This window comes from Oncorhynchus mykiss, chromosome 12 (assembly GCF_057628025.1).
Source record: "Oncorhynchus mykiss isolate SJ-2025 chromosome 12, ASM5762802v1, whole genome shotgun sequence".
NCBI lineage: Eukaryota > Metazoa > Chordata > Actinopteri > Salmoniformes > Salmonidae > Oncorhynchus > Oncorhynchus mykiss.
Window position 1 is genome coordinate 20,104,508 of NC_143033.1, and position 27,063 is coordinate 20,131,570.

Consider the following 27,063-nt stretch of genomic DNA (forward strand, 5'->3'; position numbering starts at 1 on the left):
TCAACATATTTTGTCTAGAGGACTGGCAAAGTACAGCCAGGATCAGGGGCACTTATGGTGCACTTGAGTAACCTTACATTACAATAAGGAACACTGTATTTCTATCTTTGTTGGCTGGCTTGCCCTGACCTGGGTATGACTGCAGCGCCTAGAACAATGATGGTCTAGTATCTTTGTTTAGAAACTCTGGCTGTGTAATAGAGGATCGAACCCGTAATGTATCATGGGGAAATTGTGACTGACCGATCTACAAATAATGATCAGTTATTTATGATGCAAGTCAGTCAGTCGGAGCAAGCCCTGTGCCTACAATCTACAGTAGGCGACCTGGAACAAGGGGAGAAGGCAAGCCCGCATTTCTATGGAAACTGTAACGCAGGTGGGGAGAGGAGCCGCTGATCTTTGTTTGTGTTGTTTGACAGTTGGCTACAGGTTGCTTTACACATTTGTAAGGTAAGTTTCTCGCCTCTACAGATAAAGTAGCAAACAAACTCGAAAAAACGTGTTTGGTATTTAGGAATCTAATTATCTAAATGTATACAGTCAGACTTTATTGTAAGTACGGTCATAATGCAAGATACTTGTTAGGTTGACCGTTCAGCTAGCAAGCGCCAGGGACGTGTTCAGCAGGATTTAACGTTTTGGAAGGTTCATATATAAATATGTAGAACAAACGAGTTTGGGCAGGGGTGTCAAACTTATTCCATGGAGAGCCAAGTGTCTGCCGGTTTTAGTTAATGCCTTTAAATTAAGGCCTAGACAACCAGGTGAAGGGAGTTCTTTACTAATTAGTGACCTTAATTCATCAATTGACCAAGATATTTTGTGTGTATGTATTGATATGTACGGTATGTGTGACTTTTAAAAAAATGTATGTAATTATGTCCTTGAGCTGTTCTTATCAATTAATGTCTCTTCTGGCACGTATTATGTAATGTTTTGTGTGAACCCCAGCTTCATGGTCTTTCGCAATGGCTAATGGGGATCCTAATAATATAACAAGTGCAAGGGAGGAGCGAAAACCTGCATACACTCAGCCTACTGTGGAATGAGTTTGACACATGTTCCCTAAGGCTTTGTCACAGAGCCAGCTCCAGGCATAAGCAACACAAACAGTTGCTTAGGGCCCCCGGCCTCTAGGGGGCCACAAACCCACCAAAAATATATCTTTTTTTTCTTTTATGAACTCAGTCAACTTACTATTGAGAGTAAGAATAGGAGAATGCACCAGGTGCAATTTAGAATTTTGGTTGAACATCATTCAGTGGTTTTTCTCTTGTTATGTCAGTCACTGACCGGCACTCAATTAGCCTTGCCAGCTAACCATTTTTAGGTTTTTAGTTCGTCTAGCCAGCTATCTAAACTTGAAGTAATCATGGCCAAATACCAACCAGGCAAGCAGGGCCCTGACCTCCAGGGAGCCCCCATTTGATTTTGTTAGTAATTCTCACTCAGATATCATAACATGTCATAAGTCATGGCAAAATGTGTATAATTACAGGAAATTAGCTTTAAAACTGCTAAATGAGTTCTCCACCCCATTGGTAAAATGGATAGAATTACAGGAAATTAGCTGTGAAACTGAATCTTTTTCTGTCTGCCCCATGGCAAAATGAGAAGAATTGCATGACATTTTTATGAAATTGCTACATTTTGTTTCTGCCCAATGGCAACATGTTTAGAATTGCACTTTTTATCTCTCTGCTGTTGAGGGGGGCCACTAAAATATTTTGCAGCAAGGTGGGAGGGCCCCCAACCAAATCTTGCTTAGGGCCCCTAAAGGCTAGAGCCGGCCCTGCTTTGTCACACAGCTCTAGCATTATGTTTAATTTATCTTTGTCTACAACATCACTCAAAAACTGTACTAGACATCACTAAAATGTGTCTATGTTTTCGGCATCAAATCGCACTGTATGCATGCAAATCAGTGATGCAAATTGATTACCTGACTGCAGGTATCATGGCAGGGACGTCACGACATGATCGGGAGATGGCGGTGAACGCCAAAAAACAGCTGGCTGTCTGCACAGACCCTGTGGATCGACTGAGGATGCAGTGTCTCGCACGAGGCTCTTCTGGCATCAAGGGTCTGGGCAGGTGAGAGAGAGACTAGTGTACTCTTATGTGAAGGGCACAGGTAATGGTTCTGTATCAAGTGATGTGTTGCCCAGGTCATCAACATCAAATGTTTGATATAGTAGCAGTAGTGATTGATCAAACATTGAACTATAGGCAATCCTGTCAAGAAGACAGCTCTAGATTGGCTTCCAAGATGCAAGGATTGTTTTGACAACATAAACTCCAAGAAATTAATTATTTTCTTCAACTGGCACCCATTTATATATTTTTTCTTCTTCAATGGTTTATCTGTCAGAACATTCAGGATAATGGATGATGACAACAACCGTACATTGGATGTGAAGGAGTTTATGAAGGGGCTTAATGACTACGGTGTCCTCATTGATAAAGATGAGGCCATGACAATGTTTCAAAGTTTTGACCGGGACAACAGTGGACTCATTGACTTTGATGAATTTCTCCTCACTCTCAGGGTAAATATGAGTGGTAGGGGTAAGCCTCTGAATTACATGATACATTTGATCATACTTATTTAATCTGTGAATTTTGTCCATTATTTCTGGTTGTCCTGGTTATGATCACAGCCCCCGATGTCCAATGCCAGGAAGGAGGTAATCATGCAGGCCTTTAGGAAGCTGGATAAGACTGGTGACGGGGTGATCACTATTGAAGATCTGAGTGGGGTTTACAATGCCAAGTACCACCCCAAATATCAAAACGGGGAGTGGACAGAGGAGCAAGTATTCCGCAAATTCCTGGACAGCTTCGACTCTCCTTACGACAAGGACGGAAAGGTAATACTGATAACATTACACCATACTGACCTGGTCACTTTCAGGCCTTGGGGTTGTAAAATATGGAAATGTTGGATAGAGGTTATAGTGGTCTTATCAGAGGAGGCTGGTGGGAGGAGCTATAGGAGCACAGGCTCATTGTAACGGATGGAATGGAATTAATGGAATGGAGTCAAATGTGGTTTTCATGTTGTTTTTGTTTTTTTATGGGGTGGATCAGCTTTAATATTGCGGATTGATTGGTGCTTCCATCAATGTAATTGTCTGCATTATTTCCAATCCCCCATATATTTTTGGGGTAAATAAACACTTCCGTTCCAAAGTTTGGGGTCACTTAGATAAAGTTTGGGGTCCTTGTTTTCGAAAGAAAAACAACTTTTTGTCCATTAAAATAACATCAAATTGATCAGAAATACAGTATAGACATTGTTAATGTTGTAAAATACTACTGTAGCTGGAAATGGCAGATTTTTAAAAATGGAATATCTACATAGATGAACAGAGGCCCATTATCAGCAACCATCACTCCTGTATTCCAATGGTACGTTGTGTTAGCTAATCCAAATTGATAATTTTAAAAGGCTAATTGATCAATTGAAAACCCTTTTGCAATTATGTTAGCACAGCTGAAAACTGTTCTGATTAAAGAAGCAATAAAACGGGCCTTCTTTAGACTAGTTGAATAACTGGAGCATCAGCATTTGTGGGTTCGATGACAGGCTCAAAATGGCCAGAAACAAAGTACTTTCTTCTGAAACTCGTCAGTCTATTCTCATTCTGAGAAATGAAGACTATTCCATGTGAGAAATTGCCAAGAAACTGAAGATCTTGTACAACGCTGTGTACCACTCCCATCACAGAACAGTGGGAGGAGTGGGAGGCCCCGGTGCACAACTGAGCAAGAGGACAAGTACATTAGCGTGTCTAGTTTGAGAAACAGATGCCTCACAAGTCCTCAACTGGCAGCTTCATTAAATAGTATCCTCAAAACACCAGTCTCAACGTCAACAGTGAAGAGGCGACTCCGGGATGCTGGCCTTCTAGGCAGAGTTGCAAAGAAATAACTCCACCAGTCCCATTTATGATATAATTTACTAAGATTATATATTTTTGTATGTTATTGAATTTTTTATTTTTTTTTATCAATTAGTGTATTTCAGTTTAACCACAACATTGTTGTATTATTTGTTCTGTCTTTTCAGGTGGATTAAACTGAAATTGCAACCAACTTTCTATGGCTTGTCTAAAAAATAACAATATTTTGGAGATTTCATTTTAAAATAACCGAAAGTAAGCAGTTGTAATCTGGATAAAGGGGAAAAGGCCATTCTTGAACATGGGGTGAGACATTCTTACTAATTTACTAGAGAACCATTTTGGATTTAAGTATAACTTTTGTATGACTGATGCCTTTAGTGAGAGTTCTAATACTTTAATATTTAATAATTTCTGCCCTCTGAATTCTTATTCATTATATAAATAGGCCCTTTTAATTTTATCTGACTTGCCATTACAAATTAAATTGAATATTGTTGCTCATATAATTTAAAAAGCAGGTCGCTAGGCAAAACCATACACAAATAGGTCATATGTGATATGACTAAAGAGTTAATCAGTGTGATTTTTCCACAAATAGACAGGTATTTTCCTTTCCATGGTAGCTATTTTTGCTAACTTTCAATTAAAATTTATTGACTGAGATAATTTCTTTCTTTCAGGATATGTATACCGAGTATGTCCACATCCCCGTCAGACCATTTTATTGGTAAACTACACGGTAATCCAATACGTAATATAGTACACTTATCAGAATTTGGTTTTAATCCAGAGAGGTTAGAAAAAGTATCTAGAGCCTCTAAGAGGCTGTGGAGGGATTCTATTTGTAGATTTAAAAGAAAACATGAATCATCAGTGCAAAATGACACCTTTGTTTTTAAGCCATGGATTTCTAATCCCTTATTGTTGTTAATTTTAACAGCAAACATTTTGATGGCAATAATAAATAGGTGTGCCGATAGTGGACAACCTTGTTTTACTCCTCTTGACAGATTAAAACTTCACTATTTTACTCCTAGGGTTACTATACATAACTTTAACCCATTTTTAAAAATATTTTTATTTTATTTTTGTAGAATTTTTACCCCTTTTTCTCCCCAATTTCGTGGTATCCAATTGTTAGTAGCTACTATCTTGTCTCATCGCTACAACTCCCGTACGGGCTCGGGAGAGACGAAGGTTGAAAGTCATGCGTCCTCCGATACACAACCCAACCAAGCCGCACTGCTTCTTAACACAGCGTGCATCCAACCCGGAAGCCAGCCGCACCAATGTGTCGGAGGAAACACCGTGCACCTGGCAACCTTGGTTAGCTTGCACTGCGGCTGGCCTGCCATAGGAGTCGCTGGTGCGCAATGAGACAAGGATATCCCTACCGGCCAAACCCTCCCTAACCCGGATGACGCTAGGCCAATTGTGCGTCGCCCCACGGACCTCCCGGTCGCGGCCTGTTACGACAGAGCATGGGCGTGAATACTTTAACCCATTTTATAAGAGATTCTCCAAAGTTGAAATATTCCAAGCATTTATATATAAACTGCGGTTGTACTTTATCAAAAGCCTTTTCAAAGTCGGCTATGAAAACCAGGCCTGGTTTCCCAGATATTTCATATTGTTCTATTGTTTCCAGTACTTGTCTTATATTATCTTCAATGTATCGTCCATGTAAAAAAAAAAACTGTCTGATTAGGATGAATAATATCTGACAAAACCTTTTTAATTCTATGCGCTAAGCTTTTAGCTATAATTTTTGCATCACAACACTGAAGTGTAAGAGGCCTCCATATTTTTTAATGGACTGGAGCTTTATACAGTGAGGCAAAAAAGTACAGTGGGGCAAAAAAGTATTTAGTCAGCCACTGTAACTTCTTCTTTAAGAGGCTCCTCTGTCCTCCACTCACTGTATTAATGGCACCTGTTTGAACTTGTTATCAGTATAAAAGACTCCACTATGGCCAAGACCAAAGAGCTGTCAAAGGACACCAGAAACAAAATTGTAGACCTGCACCAGGCTGGGAAGACTGAATCTGCAATAGGTAAGCAGCTTGGTTTGAAGAAATCAACTGTGGGAGCAATTATTAGGAAATGGAAGACATACAAGACCACTGATAATCTCCCTCGATCTGGGGCTCCACACAAGATCTCACCCTGTGGGGTCAAAATTATCACAAGAACGGTGAGGAAAAATCCCAGAACCACACGGGGGGACCTAGTGAATGACCTGCAGAGAGCTGGGACCAAAGTAACAAAGCCTACCATCAGTAACACACTACGCCGACAGGGACTCAAATCCTGCAGTGCCAGACGTGTCCCCCTGCTTAAGCCAGTACATGTCCAGGCCCGTCTGAAGTTTGCTAGAGAGCATTTGGATGATCCAGAAGAAGATTGGGAGAATGTCATATGGTCAGATGAAACCAAAAAAGAACTTTTTGGTAAAAACTTTACTCGTCGTGTTTGGAGGACAATGAATGCTGAGTTGCATCCAAGGAACACTGTGAAGCATGGGGGTAGAAACATCATGCTTTGGGGCTGTTTTTCTGCAAAAGGAACAGGACGACTGATCCGTGTAAAGGAAATAATGAATGGGGCTATATATCGTGAGATTTTGAGTGAAAACCTTCCATCAGCAAGGGCATTGAAGATGAAACATGGCTGGGTCTTTCAGCATTACAATGATCCCAAACACACCGCCCGGGCAACGAAGGAGTGGCTTCGTAAGAAGCATTTCAAGGTCCTGGAGTGGCCTAGCCAGTCTCCAGATCTCAACCCCATAGAAAATCTTTGGAGGGAGTTGAAAGTCCGTGTTGCCCAGCAACAGCCCCAAAACATCACTGCTCTAGAGGAGATCTGCATGGAGGAATGGGCCAAAATACCAGCAACAGTGTGTGAAAACTTTGAAGACTTACAGAAAACGTTTGACCTCTGTCATTGCCAACAAAGGGTATATAACAAAGTATTGAGATAAACTTTTGTTATTGACCAAATACTTATTTTCCACCATAATTTGCAAATTCATTCATTAAAAATCCTGCAATGTGATTTTCTGGATTATTTTTTCTCATTTTGACTGTCATAGTTGAAGTGTACCTATGATGAAAATTACAGGCCTCATCTTTTTAAGTGGGAGAACTTGCACAATTGGTGGCTGACTAAATACTTTTTTGCCCCACTGTATATATCACCTGGATCCTGTTTCAGTAATATTGAAATCAGACCACCTTGTTGAGTGTCCGCTAATCTACCATTTATATAGCAGTGGTTAAAACTTGCTAATAATGGTCCTCTGAGTATATCAAACAAGTTTGGTATTCCTCCCCTGGTATGCCATCCAGCCCTGGAGTTTTCCCATCCTTAAAGGCTTTAATTGCATCAAGAAGTTCCTCCTCTGTAATTTGGCCTTCACATGAGTCTTTCTGTACAGATGTTAATTTTATATTATTAATAGGAAAAAATCCATAGAATTAGCTTCGGTTAGTGGAGATGGAGGAGACTGAAATGAAAACATATGCTTAAAGTACTTTACTTCCTCTTTCAAAATATCATTCGGTGCATCATGAGTGACTCCCATCATTTGTAACAAGTTTCAGTACATTTATTTTGGTAGCAGTTTTATGTTGAAGATTGGGGAAAAATGCACCAAATTATTTTTCATATTCCATCCAGTTCGCTTTATTTTTATAATATATTACACTTGATCTTTCTTGAATAAGTTCCTCCATTTCTTTTTCCTCTAACTTGCTCTGAGCCTCTTTATGGTACAGTTTTTATTGCTGTCTATCTTTACTGATTGTCCTTCCATTTCCTGTGTTAATATGGATTCTTTTGACCTAAATTGCTTTTGTGTTATAGATGACTACTGAATTGCATGGCCTCTAAAGGCACATTTATAAGTGTCCCATACAATAAGGGGATCTGCTGTACCTATGTTATGTCGGAAAAGTCCGTTATAAATTCTTCTGTCCTAGTTAAAAACAAGTTATAATCCAGTAAGCTTTGATTCAATTTCCAATATCCTCGTCATGTGGAAATTCTAAGTAATGTATATGCCAATTATCTGATGGTCTGACCGCATTCTGTCCCCATCAACACTTTTTAAACTTTTGGTGCCAGAGAGAATGACATAAGAAAGTAATCAAGATGACTAGCTTGATTAAGCCTCTGCCATGTATATCTTACTTATTATTATAATTATTATAAAAACATTTAAAAAGTCATGGGTTTGATAACGTCATATTTATTCCATTCAAACCATTACGATGAACCTGTCCTCCTATAGCTCCTCCCACCAGCCTCCTCTGGGTCTTACTATCGTCCACCTCTACTGTAGTGTAAATCTATACTGCTAAATTTACAGCCTGTACATTATTCGGTCAGATATGAATGAGATTATCTGGACGCATGAGACATTTCTTAGGCTCCTGACATTTACAATACTGCATATCTGTGGAACCATCTCAAACTGTTTCATATCATGTCTTATTTCTGGAACATATTAGGTCACACAAGAAGAGTATGAATTGCTATACAGACGTGAGATCCTCCATTGATATGGATATCTACTTCATTGTCATGATGAAAAGTGCCTGGCAACGTATTAACTAATGTCTTCTTGAGTCAATGTTTAGGGTAAAGACTAAAGAGCACTTAATCCTGGGACATGGATGGCAGAGGTCACATTTTATTTGGATAGTCATGATCTACACATGGGCATACTATCAACAAACGATAAGAAACTGCTTGCTAAGGTTACGGTTAGGTTTAGAATGAGGATTAGTGTAAGGGTTAGGATAAGAGTTAAGGTAAGGGTTAGTTAGAGTTAGTTGATAGTTTTTTGAAATGTGACAATTATTCAACATCTACTGAACATCTACAAACCATCTACTTGGGACTATCCAAATATAGTGTTACCACGGTAGATGTCATGGTATATCGTTTCACTTGTCTTTCTAGATGCAGTAGTTTAGTGGGGTGTACATTCAATTGTTTAGGGTTGTCCTCAAGGTGTTTACACTGCTCTTAGCCATTTTAAGTTTTTAGGCCTATTTCTCAAAGCTGTCAAATTGTCAGAGCTGTCAAACTGTTACAGTGCAACATGTATATTTCTTAGTAGTACAATTATAGTAGAACTGGTAGCTTGGTGGAGCTGTTTCTCACTGTCAGCCAGCAGATGTCAAAGTTGTGTTTTTCTCTGGTTAGATATTGCACCTTAGTCGCAAGATTAGCTAAGCATTTAGATGTTAGCTGAAAATGTCTGAATCTGCACTGAAGAACAAGTATTGATGAGGAAACAAAAGGTTGTGACACACTCAACTCTCCCACAACATTGTCTGTCCCACTCACCTCTGGTTTTTAATTTTCAGCCTGATCAGGGTTATGTTGAGTTTCTGTCTCTATCTGACATTGAAGGTGTGGGCTGGTTCAGGGAGTGCTGTCTGTCTGACATCCTTCCCTTCTGCAGGTCACCATGGAGGAGTTTCTCAACTACTACTGCGGAGTCAGCGCCTCCATCGATAGTGATGTCTATTTCATTCTCATGATGAAAAATGCATGGAAATTGTGAGTTTTAAGTTGTTAACTTTATGATGGACAGTTTTTCAAGGTGCCTTCTTAAACAAATATTTCATTATAGAAGTCATGTTGACACCGAATATTAATTATGTCCCAATGATATGCAAATGATTATGAATGACTTGTAAATATTTAGTGCTGTGTGAAAATATGTATTTTAATTATACAGTCACTTTCTCCAGAAACAACCAATATTCTGTATAGTAGAAATGAAATGTGATGTATCTACATCTGTGGTCCACAGTTCCAATGTTAGATATATCTTTATAAAGACACGGGAAATCATAAAGACTGATAAATCAAAGTACAGTCATTTCAGGAGATGATGAAAGCAGAGGAAATGATACAACTGCATTTGTTTGTGGAATTAATCTGTTTAATAAAAATGTTAAACACAAAATGTAACAACGTGGTCATTTCTACACAGATAATGTTGTCACATTTGTCAGATTAAAATATACAAATACCGGATCGTACAGTAAAATAAAAACTAAGCAGTAATTTGCCGATGATGACTTTATGTTTAATGCTCTGCTAAAGTCTCACAAAGTGTTCAAGAAAATAATAAAGCGTTCTGCATTGAAAACTATGATGTATGATAGTACATAGTATAGTATAATACTATAATACATCCAAGTCAGTGTAAAAAAAAAAATAACATACTGGTAACTGTGCAGGAAATACAATCACTTATGTGCAAAAGATGTAAAACATAATGACAAACACATAAGCTGTGATTAAATTATGTTTAGAAGGGTTTAAACCCTGAAGAATTGACATTCTAGGGGCTCTATTCAATCCATATCACTGAAGTGTAACATATTGCGCAATAGAAATTGAAGGTTAAGTTCCGATTGAGCCGACATATGCAACGTTTATCATGAATGCAGTCTCCACTAACACGGGAACATTACCTTTATATTTCATTCATGCTGTAACACTGAACTTCCGCAATATGGATTGAATAGAGCCCTAGGTTTATTTAGCAGCTGTTGTCATGGTAAAGAGTATCTCTGTGATATGAAGCAGCAGTATGTATAACGCCAAGGTGTCATGGTGGCTCGTCAGTATACCGACGGGGTTAATATAGTATGGGATGTGAAAACACAAAGGATAATAAGGGAGGTGCAGCGTTGTATTTCAAGTTGTTTAAGTCCTCCCTTGTCTTGTTTCTTAGCAACTAGCAACAAATTAATAACACAAAACCAAACAAACACAATGAGGATGATTCCTGTTCTGTCTCCTATCATTTGTAAATAACATGTGCATTGAGTTCTGCTAGTCTCGTGATACTGGGGGTCAGTGGATAGTCAGTTTGAGTCACGGTGAATTAAATAGACTTCAAATAAAAGCAGCCAAAGTCACTCAGAGTAAGAATGTAATAAGCAGCTATAATTCATCTTGAATAGATAATTCCGTCTGTCTGTCTCGCTCCCTCTCTGTCTGTCTCTCCATCTCTCTCTCACTGGATCTGATAGAAACTAGACATGGTGACATAAGCCTCATCCTTGCCTCCTTGCTGAGTAGCACCTAGCCCCTCAGGACCAATGTTACCATCACTGTCGTCTGTCTCCACGCTCTCAAAGTCACTCCTCAGATCCAGGATCCCCACGGTGGAGCCACTGTTCCTACTGCTCCCCGCCCCACCGTTGAGGTGCACTCCTGGGGACTCACACCTAAGCAGTATGGTCTCCGACCCTCCACTACTGGTGGTTTGGCAGGACGTCGTATCCCCATCACGCTCTTGAATGAGGTATTGATCTTTGACCTCAGCGAGTCGATGGGAGTCAGAGTCAGGGGGTAGGGAGGTAAGGTCTTGCTCCTTGTCCGGCTCCACCAGCTGGATGTTGAGGTCACTGAACACCTCGGGGTTAAAGCTCACAGGTGGGCCCTGCTGAGTCAAAGGAAAGAGATGGAATAAAACAGTATCCTCATAACTTATTATGGCCATTATCGTTCACTGTCTAGTGCATATCAGAGGACTTACCTTCATTGGCTCATAGGTCTGGGAGATCTGGAGAAGTGTGTGTTTGGGATGTGGAATGCTTGGCCATATGAAGGAATGTATTCTGTGAGGACAGAGAGACATCCAGAGGATGACATGGAGGACATGCACACACACAAAATATGATGTGCAGAGGAAAAGGAAATCAATTTGATACTCACTGTTTTCTCCAGAAAATACCAACTGCCAAAGTAACCAACAGCAGAGAAGCAATGGGCACGATGAGAGAATAGGAAAGCACCTGCACGTCTGTCTCTGTAGGGAAGTGGGAGAGAGATGATGCATGTGACTCACATTTCCTGTACCTTGCTCTATCACTTCCACCTAACTGCACAGTCCAGATATCATGCTATGCTTTTTAGATACATGTCCTTTTTTACCTGTGTTGGTGCTGAAACTGATAGAGGCGCTCCACTCACTCCAACTGCCATCAAAGTACCCTCCGCTTGGCTTGGCTCGAACCTTGACATGATACTCTGTGTTCTTATGGAGGTACTCGTCCCCCTCAATGATCAGAGGCTGATAGGTTATGTTTTTAACCTTTGAACAGGGTACACCGTAAAAGAAGAACAAGACAATAAGACACCTTCCTAATATTTAGTTGTACCCATTTTTGCCCTCAGAACAGCCTCAATTGAATGATATTCTCTGATGAAGGTCAACTGACCGAAAGCTTAGCCTCTATTAAAATAAATCTGGCTGGAAGTGTGCAGAGACTTTTTCCTGTTTCTCCAGTTTTGCATTTAGCCTCCTGCACCTTCACTAATCAGTTTTGAGTGTGTGGTAGATTCTGCCTATTCTGATTCAATGATATGGAAATTGTGGTAATATAATTAAGCTTTTGTATCCACAAATCCAAGAAAAATTGGCTTTTGGCAATTATACCAGAGTATTTTTGACACTCCAGATGCGAAGTTGGAACAGTTGATTGCTGGGTTTCAGGTAATCCTTCAGGTATGGATTCCCAATGTATATAAGAGCCCGGTTGGAGCTCCTCAGAAATGTGGCATTCACCACCCAAGGACTCCTGGGTTTAACTAAAACATAAAGATCGACAAGAAAGACAGGATAAGTGTTAAGGGCAATTGATGCAAGTGCCAACTAAGGGCTATCAATTGATATCTGTCATGTAAAAATGCCTCATGTTACTTTCATTCAAACCATAGGGTGAGAAGGTATGAAATTATGATAACTTACTTATTTTTTTCAAACTCATTGTTTTCCAAAATGTGCCACCTCGTTTTAATTGAACGGTGAGATTATACGATTGCAGAGTGTCCAGGTCCGTAAATGTGACATTATTCCCCTTCTCTTTCAAACAGCGTTGCTTTTTGTCATCTGTGTAGCTGTAAACATAATGTTAATAAAATCACATTATCAATAAATAATTTAATCTATTTGAGGATTTTACACATCTGGATATCTGAATATGCAGTAAGGGTGTTCTTCCACCCATGATATTTGTCCTTTGTGTTGTATAAGCTCCTAACTAACACAACTGATGTTCAGTGGTCTTCTAGGTTTATTACCAAAGACTCATGACTTTTATGTCCTCCATTTCATCATCGGTGTCATCATCAAGGTGGCAGGTTAGGCTGTTTGCTGCCGAGACACTGAGATGAGAGGTGCAGAGTATTCTGGGTTCTGTAAGGGAAAGGAAAGGAAACAAAACAAAACAATTTCAGTGGTTTGAATGGGGTCAAGAGCAGCAAACCTTTTGTCAAATACATTTTGGTACAGAATGAGAATGAACAGTTAATGTTGCACCATCACTGTGTTGGACACAAATAATGCACTTAGACTTCAGGATTAAATCAGTGAATCATTTAAATAGAACTCTTAAAGGGGAATGGCAGCTCACCATTGTCAACCAATTCTTCTCCACTTTGAGAGTGCACCAGAACCGGGAGCATGAGTAAGGCAATCCATAGGCTGTATGCCATTTCTCACAAAGCAGTCACACGATGTAGTGCCCCCAGATACAGAGGTGAGACCCTGGCGCACACACGCACAAGGAACTCAAAATGTCTCAGCTGTCTCATTGAACTGTCAGTATAAATGTGACAGAGGAGAGCAGAAGGAAGGGAGGAGAGACACACACACACACAGAGAGAGCAAGAGAGAGAGAGAAGAGAGAGAGGGAGAGCGAGAGAGAGAGAAAAATTGAATTATCTATTCAAGATTGGACCTGCTTATTGCAGTCTTACTCAGTGACATTGGCTGAGGTTTTGGGGCGACAGTACAAAGATGTCACCTTTTATTTGAGGGTATTTTCACATATAATAGTAATAGTATTTTATTAGAATCCCCATTAGTTACAGCCAAAGCTGTTTAGAAATGAAAAGCTGTTCAGGAATGAAAGCACTATGTATCTAGTCATAAGTATTTGGACAAATTCTCTTATTTTTATTAAAGTAGTCAAATGTTTAGTATTTGGTCCCATATTCATAGCACACAATGACTATATAAAGCTTGTGACTCTACAAACTTGTTGGATGCATTTGCAGTTTGTTTTGGTAGTGTTTCAGATTATGTTGTGCCCAAGAATAGAATATGTTTTAGAACACTTCTATTATGGATGCTACCATGATTACGGATAATCATGAATAACTAATGAATAATAATGAGTGAGAAAGTTACAGAGGCATAAATATCAAACCCCCAAAGAATGCTAACCTTTCCTGTTATCGGTAATGGTCAGAGCTATAGCATGTCTTGGGGGTATGATCTTTGTGCCTCTGTAACAATTGTCGGGTAAATGTTTCAGCAATGGGCAGGATAACCCTAACTCTAATTTAAAGATTATTATTATCATATTATGAGCACACTATTCTCAAGGATATAATGGGGCTCAGCCTTTGAAGTTTTATCTGGGTTTGTGCCATGGCACCAGATCACATTCTTATGAGAGAATTTCTGAGAATTGCTTGTGGAGGTGGGGGATGCCAACTCAAGCAGTGCTCTAAGCATTAGAATCTGAGCAAGGCTTGCTATTATTGACACCTTGTATACTACATTTACACAGACAGAAGAATATATAACCTTTTTCATTCAAACACTTTTTTAATAGAGTAAGGATCTGGTCATTTGAACATTGGAATAATGTTCAGATTTCTTTGCTGTTGTGAAACAACCTGAGACATACATGCGTTTAACAAGAATATATTCTTCCTACTATTGTACCAACAACCATGAAGAGAAAAACAAACCAGTAACCTATACAAAACACTTCCTGTCTACACAAATGAACTGTTTTGGTTTCAAATGAGGCCAGAACGTCCTCATCTTACTCAACACTAACCTTATCATTGAACAAGAGTTTGAGAAAAAGGAGCACTTACCACAAAGTTTGTAGAAATGTTCAAACCATTTCCCATTACCGGATGTTGTGAGAATGACTTAACATTTATGCTTGTTTCAACAGGTTTCAGTATTACAATGACAAGGTTCCATTGCATTTGTGATATGACCAATGTGTCCTGTAATGTGACAGGAAAGGAAAACCCCTTACTCTGTTAACCATTTCCCTGTTATGGAAAACTTTTGGGGTATTCTGAATTCAGCACGTTTTTTTTCTGCACTTTTACACTTCAGATTGAAGAGTTTCATTCCAAAATGCTAAACTCAGAAAACAAAGAAACGTCCTTTCACTGCCAACTGCGTTTATTTTCAGCAAACTTAACATGTGTAAATATTTGTATGAACATAACAAGTTTCAACAACTGAGACATAAACTTAACAAGTTCCACAGACATGTGACTAACAGAAATTGAATAATGTGTCCCTGAACAAAGGGGGTTCAAAATCAGAAGTAACAGTCAGTATCTGGTGTGGCCACCAGCTGCATTAAGTACTGTAGTGCATCTCCTCATCATGGACTGCACCAGATTTGCCAGTTCTTGCTGTGAGATGTTGCCCCACTCTTCCACCAAGGCACCTTCAAGTTCCTGGACATTTCTGGGGGGGAATGGCCCTAGCCCTCACCCTCTGATCCAACAGGTCCCAGACGTGCTCAATGGGATTGAGATCTGGGCTCTTCGCTGGCCATGGCAGAACACTCTAGAAGAAAAAGAAACGCACACCTATTTAGACGAGGTGCTGGCTAGCGGAGTAGAAAACTTGAAAATAAAAGAGAGCCGCACACTCTAGGAGCTCAGATGCAAAAATGTAATTACCAACGTTTCGACAGCCAAGTTGTCTTCATCAGGGTATAATCACAAACACTGCGGGATGACTCGTTTATGTAGTGTCAAAAGACACAGGTGTCTGTAATCATGGCCAAGAACACTGACATTCATGTCTTGCAAGAAATCACACACAGAATGAGCAGTATGGCTGGTGCCATTGTCATGCTGGAGGGTTATGTCAGGATGAGCCTGCAGTAAGGGTACCACATGAGGGAGGAGGATGTTTTCCCTGAAATGCACAGGGTTGAGATTGCCTGCAATGACAACAAGCTCAGTCCGATGATGCTGTGACACCGCCCCAGACCATGACTGACACTCCACCTTCAAATCGATCCCGCTCCAGAGTACAGGCCTCGGTGTAATACTCATTATTTCAACGATAAACACGAATCCGACCATCACCCCTGGTGAGACAAAACCGTGGCTCGTCAGTGAAGAGCACTTTTTGCCAGTCCTGTCTGGTCCAGCGATGGTGGGTTTGTGCCCTTAGGCGACGTTGTTGCGGGTGATGTCTGGTGAGGACCTGCCTTACAACGGGCCTACAAGCCCTCAGTCCAGCCTCTCTCAGCCTATTGAGGACAGTCTGAGCACTGATGGAGGGATTGTGTGTTCCTGGTGTAACTCGGGCAGTTGTTGTTGCCATCCTGTACCTGTCCCGCAGGTGTGATGTTCGGATGTACCGATCCTGTGCAGGTGTTGTTACACGTGGTCTGCCACTGCGAGGATGATCAGCTGTCTGTCCTGTCTCCCTGTAGCGCTGTCTTAGGCGTCTCACAGTACGGATATTGCAATTTATTGCCCTGGCCACATCTGCAGTCCTCATGCCTCCTTGCAGCATGCCTAAGGCACGTTCACGCAGATGGGCAGGGACCCTGGGCATCTTTCTTTTGGTGTTTTTCAGAGTCAGTAGAAAGGCCTCTTTAGTGTCCTAAGTTTTCATAACTGTGACCTTAATTGCCTACCGTCTGTAAGCTTGTTAGTGTCTTAACGATCGTTCCACAGGTGCATGTTCATTAATTGTTTATGGTTCATTTAACAAGCATGGGAAACAGTGTTTAAACCCTTTACAACAAAGTTATTTGGATTTTTACGAATTGTCGTTGGAATGACAGGGTCCTGAAAAAGGTCTGTTAATTTTTTTGCTGAGTTTATATATCAATTTTCTGAAATGTTTGTAAATGAGCTTTTATTGTTTGAAAAACGAATTATAGAGATCGGTGTGGTTTTTCACTATCTACATGGCATGGGGTTGTTCAATGACAGACATGTATTTGTTTAAAATCACTTGATGGTTTCATTTCAGAGAGACAAATAATCATGTTTTTTTTGTAGTACTGCTAGGTTTTACACAGCCAAATGTAACTACATTTATAATATAGAAATTTAAAAATGTTACATTAGGGACGCCAATATTTTTTTGTCAGTCATTTAGTGGATGCTCTTATCCAGAGTGACTTACAGTAAGTGCATTCATTTTAAGATAACTAGGTGAGACTACATATCACTGTCAAATATACAGGACACGAACATTCCATTCCAGCTAAACAATGGATAAAAAAAAAACTATTAATTTAAAATCTGAAAACAGTACACACACAAAAGTACCCCTAAGCAATTATTTTTGATGAAAAAACACAAATGCTAAACATTTGTGGATATAGCGCTTTGGAAATAAACTTTTCATTTGTATTAGTTTTCTGGCTTTCAATTCAGTTTAAATATGGTTTGGAATGCCCCTTTTAGTTATTATTCACTATTTATGCTTCTGATCCATTGCAAGTTCTTAGAAGATCCCAGCCAAGAGAGTCCAGCACAAGCTGGTAAGACCTGTGGTCTATTGGCTTCACTGTGTACACAGTGGTGCTTAAGGACAATGAAGAAATGTATTCATTAAAATGCCTCACATCTTCCTGACATTAAAAAGTAGGTGTTGTAAGCAACATTCAAATGGATTCTTGTCTAACATCAAACTTTCAACTTTAAAACTATAATATGTACAGTAGCACCAAACTGCACTTATGAAAATAGATATTTTGACTAACGTGTTTATACTGATTTAACAGTAGAGGATAAAAAAGAAAAAATAAATAACAGTAGAGAGAGTCAAATACCCTAGATCTTTCATATTGTGAAGAAGGATTGGAGGGAAGGTGAGGGACGAGTGTGTGTGTGTGTGTTTGTGTGGAGGTGTTGGTAACTGCGGGTGCCCGTGGGCGGAGGGTAGATGTTGGTGTGAGGTCTCGAATGCATCTGTGGGTGGCTGCTGTGGTTGTGATGCTGGGTTTGGTGTAGAAGAAAGATGAGAAAAACCTGTGGGCGAAGGGAAAGAATCCTATTCCTCTCTACACTCACTGGCTCTTGCACTGTTCATGTTGAGGGTCCACTTCCGGGGGGTAAACTCAGAACTAAAATATCCCCTAATTTGGTCTGTCCATGAGAGATTACTAAGGGGTATACTACAAAGCAGGTTCAAGGAGCTAACTTGCCTACATGTTCTGAAATAACTTTTTTTTCAGCTTAAAAAATACATTATTTAAATGGGCATTGTCTAATTTACTAAACAACCAAAAGCAATTGTTTCTGTCTGTTTTCAAAATAAGCTGGCTACAACTAATTGATCATGCTTTGTAGTATACCCCTATGCACTACACTTGATACCTGAGTGAGGGGAGATGGTTATGAGAAGGGTGAAAGGTTAGTCAACACTTGCCTAGCTGCACACCATTCTCTGCAATGCTCCGTAAAGCCTGGTTGGCACACACCTCACTCTCCAGAGTTCTAAAGGAACCAAGCAGCCTGGCCCGCCTCCCCCTATGAAACCACACGCTGGTGGCCTTATCTCTGCACTCATCTCACAAACATCATCTGCTGTGGTTTTTTACCTCATGCCTCCTCTCTGCTCTGCAGCACTTCACACAGCCCTGGGAGTCTGTTCTCTAGTCTGTTTTGCATTCTCTCATTGTGGTCTAGATCCTCATCCTTTGACTGTGTGTAATGACTACTTAGCAAAGTGCTTAAGGATGATGCATGGCCCCTGTGTTCTGGTGAAAAGGGTAAAACTGTATTGATGAAGTGAAAAACAACAGCAAAAACCTCAAACACAACAACAAAACCATAAAAACACATCTCCATCAGCTATGTAAACAGATTGGTAGAGTAATTGCTGCTTGTCCCACCTCTGACCTGATCCTTCAGATATATCCTCTATCCCAACTATGAAGCCACATGGTGATCTCTTACTACTATTGAAGGGCTCATGTCCAGTGAAGCCACACCAAAATAACTCTTTGAAACTATGTCTCTGGCAGCCACATTAATCTCTCCGATGCACAGCAAGTCTGTGAGCTTCCTGCTTCCTTTTTCTTGTTTATCTAACCAAGGTTGCACTCAACATCATCAGTTTTGCAATATTCTATAACAGGCACAGTGCCTATAGAAATTGCCTATAGAAAGTCTTAAACATTTTTCACATTATGTTACAAAGTGGGATTGAAATAGATTTAATTGAAACATTTTGTCATTGTTCTACACAAAATACTCCATAATGTGAAAATAAATTCTACAAAGTTCTAGAAATTAATACAATTAAATAACTAAAATATAGTCATTGCATAAGTGTTCACCCCCTTTGTTTAGGCAAGCCTAAATTAGTTCAGATGCAACGTTTGGCTTAACAAATCACATAAGTTCTATGGAATAATAGGGATTGACATGTTTTTTGAATGACTACCCCTTCCCCTGTCCCCCATACATACATACAACATATATCTGTAATGTCCCTCAGTCAAGTATTGAATTTCAAGCACAGATTCAACCACAAAGACCAGGGAGCTTTTTGAAAGCCTCATAAAGAAGGGCAGTGATTGGTAGATGGGTAACAATAACAAATCAGACACGGAATATATCTTTAAGCATGGTCAAGTTAATAATTTAACCACACAGTTCAATGGTTGTGATGGAATAAAACTGAGGATGGATCAACAACTTTGTAGTGACTCCACAATAATGACCTAAATTACAGAGTAAAAAGAATACAAATATACAGAATAAAAATATTCCAAAACATACATGCAACAAGGCACAACAGTGATTCTGCAAAATACATGGCAAAGGTATACACTTTTTGGTCTAAATGCAAAGCCTTACGTTTGTGCCAAATCCAACACATCACTGAGTAACTGCCCCCTTACTTTCAAGCATGATGGTGGCTGCATCATGGTATGGGTATGCTTGACATTGGCAAAGACAGGGGAGTTTTTCAGGATGAAAAGGTACGGGATGGAGCTAAGCACAGGCAAAATTCTAGAGGAAAACATGCTTCAGTCTACTTTACCCTAGACACTGGGAGAGGAATTCACCTTTCAGCAGGACAATAACCTACAACACAAAGGCAAATCTACGCTGGTGTTGCTTCAAATCAAATCAAATTTATTGGTCACATACACATGGTTATCAGATGTTAATGCAAGTGTAGCGAAATGCTTGTGCTTCTAGTTCCGACAATGCAGTAATAACCAACGAGTAATCTAACCTAACAATTCCAAAACTACTACCTTATACACACAAGTGTAAAGGGATAAAGAATATGTACATAAAGATATATGAATGAGTGATGGTACAGAACGGCAGAGGCAAGATGCAGTAGATGGTATCGAGTACAGTATATACATATGAGATGGGTAATGTAGGGTATGTAAACAAAGTGGCATAGTTTAAAGTGGCTAGTATTACATGTATTACATAAAGCTGCAGTAGATGATATAGAGTACAGTATATACATAGACGATGAATAATGTAGGGTATGTAAACATTATATTAAGTAGCATTGTTTAAAGTGGCTAGTGATATAATCTACGCTGGTGTTGCTTACCAAGATGACAGTGAAAGTTCCTGAGTAGCCAAGTTACAGTTTTGACAGAAATATGCTTGAAAATCTATGTCAAGACTTGACAATTGCTGTCTACCCACGATCCCTAACACCTAGTCAGTGCTTGAAGAATTTAGAAAAGAATAATAGGTAAATATTGCACAATATAGGTGTGTAAAGCTCTTACCCAGAAAGACTCACAGCTGTGATCGCTGCCAAAGGTGCTTCTAACATATATTGACTCATGGGGTGAATACTTATCTAATCAAGGTATAGTAGTGTATTATTTTCTATTCATCTTTTACATATTTTTAACATGTTGACATTAGAGTATTTTGTGTAGATCATTGATAAAAAAAAGACTGAAGAATGTGAAGAAATCCAAGGGGTGGTAAACTTTCTATAGGCACCGTAGACCTGATTGCAGAAGTAACTTATTGTGCGTTTGCCTACAAAATTGAACTGAATGGCTTTCAAAAATCTGCTGCACAATAATAGTTAGAAAAATCTCAATACATCCCAGGTCATCTCTGCTAAACTACACATGGAAAATAACCCTGCAGCAACAGGAAATGTTAATTATTATGTGGATTATAATTAATGGACATTTTTGTAGGGGTTAATACATTTTTCATAAGAGAAAATCAAGTCTGTAATTTCAAAGGGAAGATTACAAACTTCCGAAGCCTTTTTAACCCTTTATTGCTTGTGGGAATTGGTCTATATGGATAGGGCTAAAATGAAATGTTTCTTCAGAAGAAATATGAAATGCATGAAAAAATATGAAAACCATGGTAGCAATTGAAAGGGAACCGTTTAAAGATGAGGAAATTATTAGACCAAAGGGGAGTGAGTACACATACACAACAGTTTATCTGACACAAGACCGAATCCAAACACTACAATGTTGATTTATGTGCATTGTACATTTACTGTACTTTTAACCACATTTATTGATAACAAAATCAAAAAATACTCTGGATACGGTCAGTAACATGATAAGACTATTCCTGGAAAATGTGGGGTAGGTGAAAATTAAGATGGGGGAAATTTCTTGTTGCTCAAGTTCAGAACAGCTGTCAGTCAAAACCCATGCAACACTTTGAAGCGCAGAGCCAGAGCTCTGATGTCATGTGCAGCATGTTACTGTATAGCCACTACGCTCCAACCTAGGCGCTTATTAGTGCCCAAATCTGCAATTTTCAACCATATACGGATACTAGTGTAAAAGGCTACACCTCAAATAACCTACAAGTTTTACATTTATTGCATTGCAGGAAAGTTATTTTGCAACCGGGTGGACAAATTAAGATCCTACATCTGTAGGTCTCCACTTTCCATGGCACATAATCTTGCATCACCAGCATATCTTTTGACCAGTTGGTCAAGAAATCCCCTTCCTTACGTCACTCTGTAATTATGTTCAACATTCAGAATGTAGAGTGAATGTCGTCATCTCACAATGTTTATACCCTGTTCTAATCATTATCAGATGAGATGGTGTTCTCTGAGGTTTCTGGTGCAGGCTGAGCAATGAGATACTGGGTCATCCCCTGAGAGTCAAAGAGGAACCATGTGTGGTTTGTAAAGGCCAATTTGACCACATGCTCTTCTGAGACACTTTCATTTATGTAAACCTGCTAAAACCCGGAATCTGTGGAACTGTAATTTGTGATAAGAGTGCCAGACAGTAGACAGAGATAATGTTGGTGGTTCTGTCACTAAAGATCAACCTGTCTGTGTCAGCCTTACTGTCAAACAAAATGTAAACTTGGTCTGGTGTGTTCTAGCAGTCTAAGCCAATGCCTCTGTAGCACATGTACAATGTACCATTTTCAGCTTGGGTTCATATCAGATCCACTGCTCTTTCAGCATTCTCTCTCCTACCTCTATCTATCCACTAAACATAGAAAATACTTTAAAATATATTTAAAAACAAAACCAAATAAAGCCATGCAACATCACCTATCATTTCCTCACTGATCAGCCTGTTCTGAGAACAGAGTTACCAACCACCTGAGATACTGAAGGGTAACCTCGGACACCTGAGATACTAAAGGGTAACCTCGGACACCTGAGATACTGAAGGGTAACCTCGGACACCTTAGATACTGAAGGGTAACCTCGGACACCTGAGATACTGAAGGGTAACCTCGGACACCTGAGATACTGAAGGGTAACCTCGGACACCTGAGATACTGAAGGGTAACCTCGGACACCTGAGATACTGAAGGGTAACCTCGGACACCTGAGATACTAAAGGGTAACCTCGGACACCTGAGATACTGAAGGGTAACCTCGGACACCTTAGATACTGAAGGGTAACCTCGGACACCTGAGATACTGAAGGGTAACCTCGGACACCTGAGATACTGAAGGGTAACCTCGGACACCTGAGATACTGAAGGGTAACCTCGGACACCTGAGATACTGAAGGGTAACCTCGGACACCTGAGATACTGAAGGGTAACCTCGGACACCTGAGATACTAAAGGGTAACCTCAGACACCTGAGACACTAAAGGGTAACCTCGGACACCTTAAATACTGAAGGGTAACCTCGGACAACTGAGATACTGAAGGGTAACCTCGGACACCTTAGATACTGAAGGGTAACCTCGGACACCTGAGATAGAGAGACAGCTATTCAGGTGCAGCTGCTCAGGTACAGTAGAGACACAACCAACAGTATGTTACCATGGGAAACAACCAACAGACTGCTACCATGGGAAACAACCAAGAGCCACATTCACAAAGCCTGCCACACACCGGCTGTGTGTGTGTGTGTGTGTGTGTGTGTGTGTGTGTGTGTGTGTGTGTGTGTGTGAGAGAGAGACAAAAACAGGGAAGGGGGGAAGACAAACTTTCTACCAATACCCACAGATGCCAGGTGGTTGCAAGGCTGTGGTTGGTATGGAGAGATGAGGGTAATACATGGAAGGAGGTAGAGACAGGGTACTGTTGTGGTTCATCTTCCCCATCTGTAGTTGTGCTATTAGCTAAGAGTATAGTGAGATCTCACACAACACCAATGCAGATGCACCATGCTGCCGTGCCTATACAGTGCTGTTAAAGTATACTGGCAGGTCTTTAGGACAGAATGAGCTGTCCTTCTGAGTAGTTTAAAACTTCCCCAGGGGAACTCCACACAGCTTATAATGCAATTCTGAAGTTGGTTTTTGGTATTCTATCAAACCCCCCAAAGTATTTTCAGTACATAATTCACAACACAACATGTATTCAACATTTTCTATTTTTTATTTGGCCTTTTGGACTTTTGTAATGCAATTTTTTTCTAAGAAAGATTGTGAGGTTACATTTTGTTCAAACTGAGTCAATACATTGTATATTATTTTCACCCACTGACTAAATAAGTTTCCTAATTATAGAGATATAAGAGAAAAACTATACCTCACCCCGACCATCAAACCACTGGCATATGAATGTACTTATCATCTACTCATCCACAAAACCAGATCATTGGGAGTTTTCAACGCGTCATCTAACATCTATTAATTTAAGTACATAAATTCACCATGTCACCAAATTGATATTGTGCAACATGTACTATTCTGCATACATGCAACACACTTCAATAAAACACATCAACAATTAAGGACAACATATCAATGTATCAATACTTGCATCCATACTCTAAATCACACACCAGTTCATTTACTCCTGTTCAATTTCAGCAATGAAACTTATGACATAGAAAACACAAACAATGTATACATTTATCAAACTTTTATGGCACACAGGGCCCATAGACTAAAGGCCTCTCTGGGGGTGTGGCCCATGTGAAATATATTATTGTGTGTATAACATGATATAATGGGTATATGATCGTGAGTTTTGACATATAGTGTGGAATGCAGTGAAAAGTGGTGAACTTCCAGTCGTATAAAAAAGCATGTGTTGGTTCACACTCACAAAATGTTGTGTAGGAGGTGCTGACTAATGGTGAGTAAACTGTAGGCTATAAAAATAAAGAGTCACACACTATATACAAGCTCCCAGTAATGTATTGGGTATACCACCAACGTTACGGCATCACTCTTCCAGTCTTAACATAAGCAATACCAAATTCTTTATAACTGACAGAGAGCAGCAGAGAGGGTGTTATTGGAACTCTACTATAATGTCCCACAAGAGAGTCAAACTCTCTGCTATAATGTCCCACAAGAGAGTCAAACTCTCTGCTATAATGTCCCACAAGAGAGTCAAACTCTCTGCTATAATGTCCCACAAGAGAGTCAAACTCTCTGCTATAATGTCCCACAAGAGAGTCAAACTCTCTGCTATAATGTCCCACAAGAGAGTCAAACTCTCTGCTATAATGTCCCACAATCCACAGAGGACTAAGTTATAAAAACACACTGTGCGAAACATACAGAGGAAAAGGAATGACACTCAAAATGGGCGAGTAGTAGCGTTAGAACAACTCTGTCCCCCTTTACCATAAAAACTCCATTGTATTCAAAAAGAAACAGGACCAATTAACATATTCCAGACAAAACACGAGGTGAATCAGGGATGCTCCTGTACACATTACTGGCATTGTTAGTAGCTAGAGACCTTCCACACACCGGCTTTGCTCTAGTAAAAGCTGCTCTGATATCTCTGAATGGAGGCTAGGGGAACTGCTCACTAATGGTTCTGGGATCTGAAAAGGCGCTTACAACTCCACAGAGGAGCAACACCAGTATTAGTGTTTTCTAACCAATAGGATTGGCAGAACGAAGCAGAAACACAGTGGAGTTGCAGACATGATCTTTTATTATTTACTCCAGTTTCATGGAGCTGAGGGCACTTTATCTCAAGTGAAGACCGAGGGTGTCGGAGTATCATAATGAAGTTACCTCGACCTTCCACATACTCTCTGCATCACAACTGTAACGGCAGTCCAAGGAAACGGCAACAAATAAGACATCCTTTGAGAAATCAGACAAATGTCGCTCTCGATTACTTGGGATCAAAATGTACTGTCAGGTTTCATTAGTCCTCTCATCAGTAGTCTTTGATAGCTGTGTGGCTCTTCCTCTACCTGTCTGGTGGTACTTCTCATTTTCTCTGGTCTCACTTACTAATAAACAGTCTCTCACTTCCATTGAATCGCTCTGTCCTGCAGCAGACTGTCCTGGCATGGCCACAGATCTGTTGGTGCCGTCTTACCAACACCTGCCAGTCATCGTCATTCCATGCAGGAGTTGGCAAGACAGCACAAACAGATCTGGAACCAGGCTAAGACTGTCCTGCTGGAATTGCTGTTATCTTACTCCGCACAGGACACTCAATGTCTTGTGTATTACACCTCTCTAGTTCCATTTTAAAATGCACTTTCTCCTGCCCTCTCTACTCAAGTTCACCGACACATGCATCTATCGGACTTACTTAATCCTCACTTACATAAAGCTTGGCTTTGTTTCTCCTTATTCTGAGACGATACTGAACGTTTCAATGAGATAGCAGAGTCAGATAAATTGAATTCAGAGTAAAAACAACAACACATCTCTCTGCTGAGAGCTTCAGACTTCCTGGATCATGCAGGAAACTGTGTGCTCTTATCTAAAGACAGAAGAAACTATTTTTAAGATACCAAATAAAACTCAAGCCTCAGAATACTGAGGATTCCTCAAGGCGTAGGTAAGATAGAGAGAAGCAGAGCTACAGGGCTGTGTGCAGCAGAGCCACTGCAATGCAGTGCTGCTCCTGTCTGCTCCTAAAGAGGAGTACGGCTGAGACATAGAGAATTAACTCATCACGAGGAAGACAGACAGTTACACAGTAGAACAAGACACCTTGAATGCTAGGCAGAGTGGCTAACTGGAAATGAATGCTTTGTCAATGGAAGTGTGAGTGCACACATTTAGACAGATTAATTTCATCTGTGAGAGGAATTAATTACAGTGGGCTTACCATAAAGACTTCTTACAATGAATACAATAAATTACTGCATGGGACAGAACTGATGGTTAATCATTGAAGCACAGCATCTCAATAGTCAGCTGTAGAAGACACCAAGGGAGGCTGCAGTTGTGGACAGGTAAAAAGGATGACTTAATACCACATTCTGCTGGATTTACACAGACACAGACAGAGACTTGACAGACTCCATTGTTGGTCAGTTGGAAGGTTCTTTGTCTTCCAGTGAGTCCTGGAGTCTTGTCGCCCTCTGCTGTTGAGATCAACAGCTGGAAGTAAGTTACCCAGGCTAGAGGGAGCTCTTTTGGGCTCTGCTCTTCTTTGCTAAGAACCAGGCCTGTGGTAGGCCTTGCTGAAGCCTCAGACTCGAGTGAGGAAGTCTAGGCTTAGGTTGGCAGGGATGTGCAGGGTCTCCAGGCTGAGGGCGGAAGGGGTGTAGGGGAACAGGACAGGGAAGGTGTGCTTGGTGTCCACCAGGAGCATTGGGACATCGTTCGTATCCTGCAGACGATTCTGAGGACAACAAGATAGACAACATTTGGTTCAAAAATATATATAAAAGAAAAAATATAAAAATTGACCG

The 27,063-nt window shown here is 40.2% G+C and overlaps 3 protein-coding genes across 8 annotated transcripts in view; 1 reads left to right on the forward strand and 2 right to left on the reverse strand.

The window, feature by feature from the left end:
* The first annotated feature begins 112 nt into the window (after nucleotides 1–112).
* Nucleotides 113–9,897, forward strand: LOC110537141 (calcyphosin-like protein). Of its 2 annotated transcripts, XM_021622947.3 has the most exons (5): nucleotides 113–453; nucleotides 1,956–2,097; nucleotides 2,375–2,552; nucleotides 2,664–2,873; nucleotides 9,388–9,897. In XM_021622947.3, exons 2-5 carry the CDS (start codon nucleotides 1,961–1,963, stop codon nucleotides 9,487–9,489), a joined length of 627 nt encoding a protein of 208 aa, XP_021478622.1. In that variant the 5' UTR covers nucleotides 113–453; nucleotides 1,956–1,960; the 3' UTR covers nucleotides 9,490–9,897. The 2 variants fall into 2 exon arrangements, with proteins under 2 accessions (XP_021478622.1, XP_090048081.1); XM_090191955.1 differs by lacking the exon at nucleotides 113–453 and having other exon boundaries at nucleotides 1,734–2,097.
* On the reverse strand, nucleotides 9,852–13,630 carry LOC101268945 (interleukin-7 receptor subunit alpha). 2 transcript variants are annotated; one of them, XM_021622946.3, is made up of 8 exons: nucleotides 13,364–13,630; nucleotides 13,032–13,146; nucleotides 12,700–12,848; nucleotides 12,388–12,539; nucleotides 11,883–12,042; nucleotides 11,664–11,757; nucleotides 11,485–11,566; nucleotides 9,852–11,388 (listed from the first exon to the last, which is right to left on the reverse strand). In XM_021622946.3, the coding sequence occupies exons 1-8, from the start codon at nucleotides 13,443–13,445 to the stop codon at nucleotides 10,960–10,962; spliced, it is 1,263 nt and encodes a 420-aa protein (XP_021478621.1). In that variant the 5' UTR covers nucleotides 13,446–13,630; the 3' UTR covers nucleotides 9,852–10,959. The 2 variants fall into 2 exon arrangements, with proteins under 2 accessions (XP_021478621.1, XP_021478620.1); XM_021622945.3 differs by having other exon boundaries at nucleotides 9,852–11,391.
* Nucleotides 13,631–23,789: 10,159 nt separating this feature from the next.
* Nucleotides 23,790–27,063, reverse strand: part of LOC110537143 (unconventional myosin-Vb) — a 75,998-nt gene continuing 72,724 nt past the window's right edge. For all 4 annotated transcript variants that reach the window (XM_036937131.2, XM_036937133.2, XM_036937132.2 and 1 more), the window contains one exon: nucleotides 23,790–26,993. In XM_036937131.2, the coding sequence (XP_036793026.2) occupies nucleotides 26,841–26,993 (153 nt within the window). In that variant the 3' untranslated portion in view covers nucleotides 23,790–26,840. The remainder of the gene's footprint in view (nucleotides 26,994–27,063) is intronic.

Bases quoted from the DNA above. Each gene is read 5' to 3' on its own strand.
- LOC101268945 (XM_021622945.3), bottom strand. From the start codon at position 13,445: ATGGCATACAGCCTATGGATTGCCTTACTCATGCTCCCGGTTCTGGTG. The intron at 12,849-13,031 runs GTAATAAACCTA...TTATGTTTACAG, and splicing joins ATAAAAGTCATGAGTCTTTG to CTACACAGATGACAAAAAGC. The intron at 11,758-11,882 runs GTAAAAAAGGAC...ACTTCCCTACAG, and splicing joins CAGTTTCAGCACCAACACAG to AGACAGACGTGCAGGTGCTT.
- LOC110537141 (XM_090191955.1), top strand. From the start codon at position 1,880: ATGTGTCTATGTTTTCGGCATCAAATCGCACTGTATGCATGCAAATCA. The intron at 2,553-2,663 runs GTAAATATGAGT...TTATGATCACAG, and splicing joins AATTTCTCCTCACTCTCAGG to CCCCCGATGTCCAATGCCAG. The intron at 2,874-9,387 runs GTAATACTGATA...TCCCTTCTGCAG, and splicing joins CTTACGACAAGGACGGAAAG to GTCACCATGGAGGAGTTTCT.